Source organism: Temnothorax curvispinosus, unplaced genomic scaffold, assembly GCF_003070985.1.
Source record: "Temnothorax curvispinosus isolate PA1 unplaced genomic scaffold, ASM307098v1 QBEX01017059.1, whole genome shotgun sequence".
NCBI classification, from domain to species: domain Eukaryota; kingdom Metazoa; phylum Arthropoda; class Insecta; order Hymenoptera; family Formicidae; genus Temnothorax; species Temnothorax curvispinosus.
The window spans coordinates 1-6,751 of record NW_020226839.1 but is presented as its reverse complement, the minus strand read 5'-3'; the positions used below and the strand labels follow the sequence as shown (position 1 = coordinate 6,751).

The 6,751-nt window shown below is 46.7% G+C and overlaps 1 protein-coding gene across 1 annotated transcript; it reads right to left on the bottom strand.

The window, feature by feature from the left end:
* Positions 1 to 419: 419 nt before the first annotated feature.
* Positions 420 to 6,463, bottom strand: LOC112467215 (the record flags this gene model as incomplete). Its single annotated transcript, XM_025035735.1, has 4 exons — positions 420 to 513; positions 1,831 to 5,888; positions 6,035 to 6,154; positions 6,218 to 6,463. Coding segments are annotated over 4 exons (4,434 nt in total), but the record flags the coding sequence as incomplete, so codon positions are not given.
* Positions 6,464 to 6,751: the final 288 nt, after the last annotated feature.

Sequence of the window (6,751 nt, the reverse complement as noted above, 5' to 3'; positions counted from 1 at the left end):
TACACAAAAATACTACCAAATATTTGAAACAAAGATCATTGAAAAGAGGAGTCTATCATAACAATTATTCGTCAAAACAGTTTCCTAGTTCCTACTCGTCAAAATTTCTAATGGCAAGTGTCTTTAACAATAAACTCTGTCTAGAAACTAAGAACTTCTAAGGCGCAAAAGCGCGGGAGGATAAGAAAATCAACCGAAGATCTATAATATCAAAGATTCATGGAATTAAGAATCCATAGAAGGATGTATAATTGTAAGTGTCCACAGAATCAACAGTCCTTGGAGCCAAGCATCTGTTTTAAATCAACGACCTCCGAAAAGAATGACATATAATTTCAAACAGCATTCAAATCCGCCAGTTGGCATAGCGCCGATACTTTGGCTCGAGCTGCTTCATCACTTCTTTGAATTCGTCGATTTCATCATCGTCGACGTCATACTCGATCGCGTTCGACTTGTTCCCTTCGCTATCCTTCGCCTTCTCTTCTTTTTCCTCCGCTGCATTATTTCGGGCTGCAAAAAAAAATGAAACATTGTCTTCGTCCCGTAAACTAATATCTGTGCAAATATATAAATTATGCATTTTGCATTTTTAAAGAAAAGCTGTGCACAAGCTTTCGAAAAATTAAATGAAATATTAGACAATAATAAAAGAAGTTAAAATTTTTAATTAAATGATTTATTGTAAAATTCTAGTTATTGTAGAAAAAACTGTAACAATAAATAATTTATTTTAAAATTGTAGTATATAATGTGTATATTGAAGTTTGCATGATAAAGACGTGCAACAGCAGAGGAAATATCAAAAGGAAGATGTGTACATATATATAATAAGAGGAAAATACATATATACAAACGAGGTAGGAACAAGAGGTGTACAAAACAAATGTAATAATTAAACTTTTCTTTTAATGACTTGTTAATAAAGTAAAGACGTTAATGTGTTTGTCAAAAATAGACGAGGGTAAAGTAAGTAGTAAGGAAGCGAACGAAAAGATCGCCAAGAAGTCGTGGTAAAAGTTGTGTTGAAAGTTCTGTTACACAAGAAATCTTGGGTAACAACGCGTGAGTCTTTGAAGATTTTCGAATGCTCCAAATAATTCCGCGAAAGAAACGAGACGATTATACCCCTCGCCACAGTTAGCGATTATTTCTTTAACATTTCGCTACATTTAAGTCGCGATGAACAGAGCATTCGAAACTTTTTGAAGTTCTCTTCTTCAAATGTTCCCAGCAATAGCAACAATAAAAGCTGATGTCGTACAAGGTGCAAAAAGCGAAAGTCAAGAAAAGTCGAAGCAGTGAAAGGAACATCCTTTCCGTCAGTCGCGTTAAACCCTTAGAATGTATGGCTCTTCCACGTGAATGCATAGCATAAAATCATCCATTCAAGTGCAATTATCTCTGTTGACATTATCCTTGTGTCTTAATAATTTTGAGCTGAGACTAGTATAACGAAATCACTTGAACCTCGAGGAAACTTAATTTTGTGAAATTTATATCCGATTGAATTGTGTTGTGGAAACTCTATGGTGAACCGAAGAGGGCTTATTTGGTCCTCTTAACTGAACAATTCCCTAAAACTCCAACGAATCTTGTCTGGCTCTTTCGACACGTGACATCGTATTTATGAGAGCGTCTGTAAGCATATTTTTCCCAGTGCGGAATATATATATTTTTTTCTTCTTATCTGTCGAGATTACGTTGCTAAGATCGTAAAGCCAGCTACGCCGAGTGAATGGCGTAACGCATTCTAGGGTTCTCGTAGGAAGTTCCGAAGAGAAGCCGAGAAGAAGGGCACCGCCCGGTACCCGCGCTCGATATACTCACCTGGTGCCGTGTATGGCTGCGGCAGGATGCGCGACGCCTTCGTCGGCGACGGTCCGCGTCGTCGTACTGACGACCGTGCACTTGATGCTGTTGAGATACGAGTGCGCGACGCCGTCGTTCATGCCGTCGTTATCTACCAGTCGCGTCTCCCTGGCAAGAAAGTCCGACGCAAACTCCCCGTACTCGTCGTTGTCGTCGCCCACACCGTTGTCGTCGCGCGAAGGCCTCTTCGGGACCACGACGACGTCCAGCGTCCGCTCGGCGGTGGACTCCACCCTGATGCATATCGACGAGCATTCCGACTCGATCCCGGAGTCCACGCTCTCCTGGAGGCTGCTGCGCGGCGGCGGCGGCGGATGCGCGTCCGTCGTGCCGACGACAGTGTCGTCGAGCGTCAGGACGGTCTCCTCGGTACCGGAATCCTGGCTGTTCCTGTGCGCGCCCTCGGGATTCTCGATCAGCAGCGTGTTCGTCGACGTCGCCCTCGAGGCGGATAGCTCGAAGTACGACTCCGCCACCTTGGCGGCGTCGTTCGGCGAGCTCCTGGACGGCACGCTCGGCGACAGCTCGTCCTCCACCGAGGTGCCGTCCGTAGAGATATCCGTCATGCAGAAAATGAGCTCCTCCGCGTCGGACTTGTCGAGATTCGCGGACGTCTCGTACGGCGTGACGAGGATGGTCGGGTCGATCCGTCTGTCGTCGTCGACGGCGTCCTCCGGCTGGTCCTCGGGCTCGGCCGCGTCTTTAAGGATAGTTCGATGTACGTCGACGTTATTTGGCATGAAAGACTGTCCCTCGTGATGCTCCTTGAACGCCTCTTGGCTTCCCGAACTCATCGTCACCGATTCGCGCGGTTCTACCTTAATATTTACACTTGTACTTTTACGGTCGGCGGAATCGCGGCAAGTATCATCATCGAGGACTTCCGCCACGTCCTCCTTTTCCTCATCCTCCTCCTCCTCCTCCCTCTTCGTGGACTCGCATTGACGATCTTGGTTGACAATGCAGCACGTGCTACTGGTAACTTTCTCGTTTAAGTGGCCGTTCGAGTCGACGTCCTTCAACGACCTCAACGGCGTCCCGACATCGTCCACCGACATCGACGACACCCAGACGTCGTTCAACGACGTCGACGATGTCCCGCAGTTGCCTGGCGTACATTTAATCGCGCCGACGTCATCGCCCGTGCTCGTCGGCGCTCTCGTAGTATTTACGCTATCTACGATTTTCCTATCATGCCCTATGTTACAAATCGGAAAACTACTATCACTAGTCTGATTAATACTGTCCGTGGTTGTATCACATGTCCTCGCCGCTAAGGTATTCACTCCTCCAACCGCGTCGTTACGCTCTAAACACTCCCCGTCGTTATCCTCTAAAACCTTCGGCCCGTCGCATTCCAAATCCCCTAGATTGTCGCGTCTTAAACGTTCAACGTCATTACGCTCCGCATGTTCCGAATCCTGCGCATCGTCACGCTCTCCTCGATCCACGTCGTCACTAACAAAATCGTCGTTACACCCTGTACTGTCGGTCTTACTTAATTCTAAAGCAGAACACCCGGCTACGTCCGTTAACTTTACAGCTATACACACGGTGGACTTGCTCGCCAGCGACGACGAAGCCGCCACGTCCGGCTCAACATAGCCGCCATCTAATACTAAATTATCAACAAAATCGTCCTTTGATTGCACACTTTCAGGTAACAGTCGATCACTAAAGTCAGATTCTGTCCATTGTAACTTGTCTGCGTAACACGCACCGTCCTCCTTAACACTTTCTTCATTAACGTGTACATTTCGCATAGAATCTCCCTCGTCGTTTCGGGCAATCCCGTTGTCCTGATCTTTTAAGTTCCCGCTGTCTCTCGCGAACATCTGCCGATTATTAAACTCGTTGTCACTCGCAACCTTATCTCTTTCCTGATCTCGTTCATTTTGGCTGTTTTCGATAACTCGAGTCTTCTTTTGATCTTCAAAGCTCTCATCGGTGCTCCTGGCAACTTGCTCCTTTTCTTGATCTTCTAAATCCTTCTCGTCGATTCTCACAATCTGATTTTTTACCTGATCAAATAAATTATTCTCGTCATGCATAGCCTGACTCTCTTCCTGGCCGATCACATTCTTCTCATCACCCTTGATAACTTGGACAAATAACTTCTGCTCGTCATTTCTTCCTACCTGATTATTTTCTCGAACGAATAAATCGTCCCCGTCATTCTTGACAATCTGATTCTTCTCTTTAACAATTAAATTCTTCTCATCATCCCTCGTAATCCCATTTCGCTGCTGATCCAATGAATTACTCCTGTCGTTCTCCTGCCCGATCAGATTCTTGTCATCGTTTCTTGCAACCTCGGTTTCTGTCGATCTTTCTGAATCTTTCTCTTTAACATTCGTATCCTGATTTATTGCCTGACCGGAGAACTTAGTGCTATGCTCAGCGAGATTCGTATGAGGCTCGAGCTTGAAAGATGCAAATATATTGGTCAGGCTCTGTAACTGCGATACGTTTACTGTCACCGATCTGTTTCTCGACAAAGATCCGTGTTCCGAAGACCATGAACTGTCGGTGTTAATCTTGGTTCGGCTCTCCTTCAAGTACTGCTGCAGCCTGTCGCCCAGTGCCATCATGCCACTTACGTTCTCCTGTAAAGAGCTTCTCGTATCCGCGGCAACGCTCGACGAGTCCGAGAAGAACTGGCCAGGATGCTGGAACAGGGACAGGAGCTTCTCCAGGCTGGACTTGTGCCTCTGTACCGATGTGTTCGCCTGTTCCCGCGAATGTGGCTCTGCCATGCGAGTCGAGGACGTATCCGAGGTAGTACTTACGGAAGACTCCAAAACGCAGGTAGACAATCCTTCCGAAGTCGTCCGATTCACGCGCAATTCCGAAGGGTCATCCGAGGACGATTTAATCAAGGCTTTATCCTCGACTACGCTAATCCTCATCGAAGCTGTATCCTCATCCGGATACGCAGGTACCTGTAGTTCTTTTGTACTAGTATACACGATGCGATGATCCTCGATCGCCTCGGTATCCTTGTCGGGCATTACTATGCTCTCGAGATCTACCGTAACGTTGCTCTGATTCGCCGCCTCGTCGCAATAATCCTCGCGAATCGTCGTGATGTCCTCGTTTCTTTCCGACTGCGCGGTTATATCCTTCTGAACTAATCGCTCTTCTTCGACCTCCGTTATCGTATCGCGTTCACTTCTACACGTCGCGGTATCGCTCTCATCCGTCCAGATTCGCGGTTCAGCTCGGTATACTCCCGATCGCTCCTCCTCCCCTTTCGTTCCTTCGTCACAACGATCTTCGTTTTTGGCAATGTCTTCGTTTGGGGACATTTCTGTCGATATCGCAACTACATTAAGCGTGTCTACGAACGCGGTTGTGCTAGCGGCCTGCGTCGCATGTGTGTCCATCTTGGTTGCGCTGTCGGAATCGTCCGAGTCGGCTGCGTCGATTCTGACGTTAAAACCGATTGTGACCGAGCTGCCGCTGGATGAGGCGACGACCGATTTGGGCGACGAGCGGTCGGCGCCCACCGACTCGACGACCGACACGCGGAACCGCGATGGGCCACCGCTCGTACTGGGGAAGAAAGACGGGGAAGAACCGAGGGACGGAGAGGAGCCGAGAGACGGCGGAGTGACCGGCGAGGAGGACACCGAGGAGTCGACGGAGCGCAACGATGCTTCCGACACCCGACACACGACGAAGCGATTCCGGGACGGGCTGGGGATCGGACTGGCGACGGGAGAGGGGATGGGACTGGGAGCCGGGGAGCGCAGACGGCCTCCGCTGGTACGCTTTGGCTCCAGCATAGTGCGCGTCGCCGGCTCATCGACGGCTAACATCGCCGATCGCGACGGGCTTGGCAGTGTCTGACAGGTAAGCGAGATCTTACGGGAGCTCGCGTTCAGCAACCGGTTCGAGTGCTGCGGGCTCTCAACATCCTCGGCCGACTCCTCTAGCAGACGGCGCTCCTCGTTTTGGCTACAGCAGCTGCGAATCTCCGCAGCCATTTCCTTGTACTCGTGCAAGGGACCGTCCTTTGTGTTTAAAAAAAATTAAGATAATTATTAAACATAAGCATTATTAAGATGTATGAATAATATTTTGTTATAAAGTTTTTGACACCCCAAAAATTATATATAACAGCAAGATTTGCCGTTATGAAATAAGTATCGACACTCACTATTCTTATCCGAGGTTTGTCGTCCAAATCAATCTGCGTAATGGTCTTGTTCTTTTTCATGACATTCACCAGAGCACGCATTCCACGCATCTGTATACTGTTATCCCGTAAATCTATCCTCTGCAAAAGAAAGGAGTGATATAAGGCACAGCGAATTATCGAGAGCTCAAGTGAAAGCTTTACCTGCAAAACTTGATTCGTCTCCATTATCTCAGCGAGCGTAATTATTCCATCGCATGTGAGTTCCGTAGATTGCATGCCCAATTGTAGGAGAACACGATTTTGCTTCAATGACTCGTTAACGGTGCTCAATGTTTCGTCTGTCAGCATATTTTGGCCAATATTCAGAGTCTCCAATGTTTTCGATAACCCCTGAACATAAATTATTGTAGACGTAATAGGACAGCAAACACATAAACAGCATACTTTTCGTTACTTTATTTATTTTATCTTTTACTGATTTAAAATAGCTTCAGATCTCCTTTCGTTCGTGATTTTTATGAATTGAGTGTAAACTGCTGATTCTCTTATCTCGAATTATGCTAACATACTTACTAATAATAGCACAAATAAACATACATAAGAACAATGAACACGCTAAAATTGATATAATAAAATAACAGCAACAATTCTAATAATTAAAGTATTGGGTTGGCAAATAAGTTCGTTCGGTTTTTTCCATTCAAAACCAGTCAAAAAACCGAACGAACTTATTTG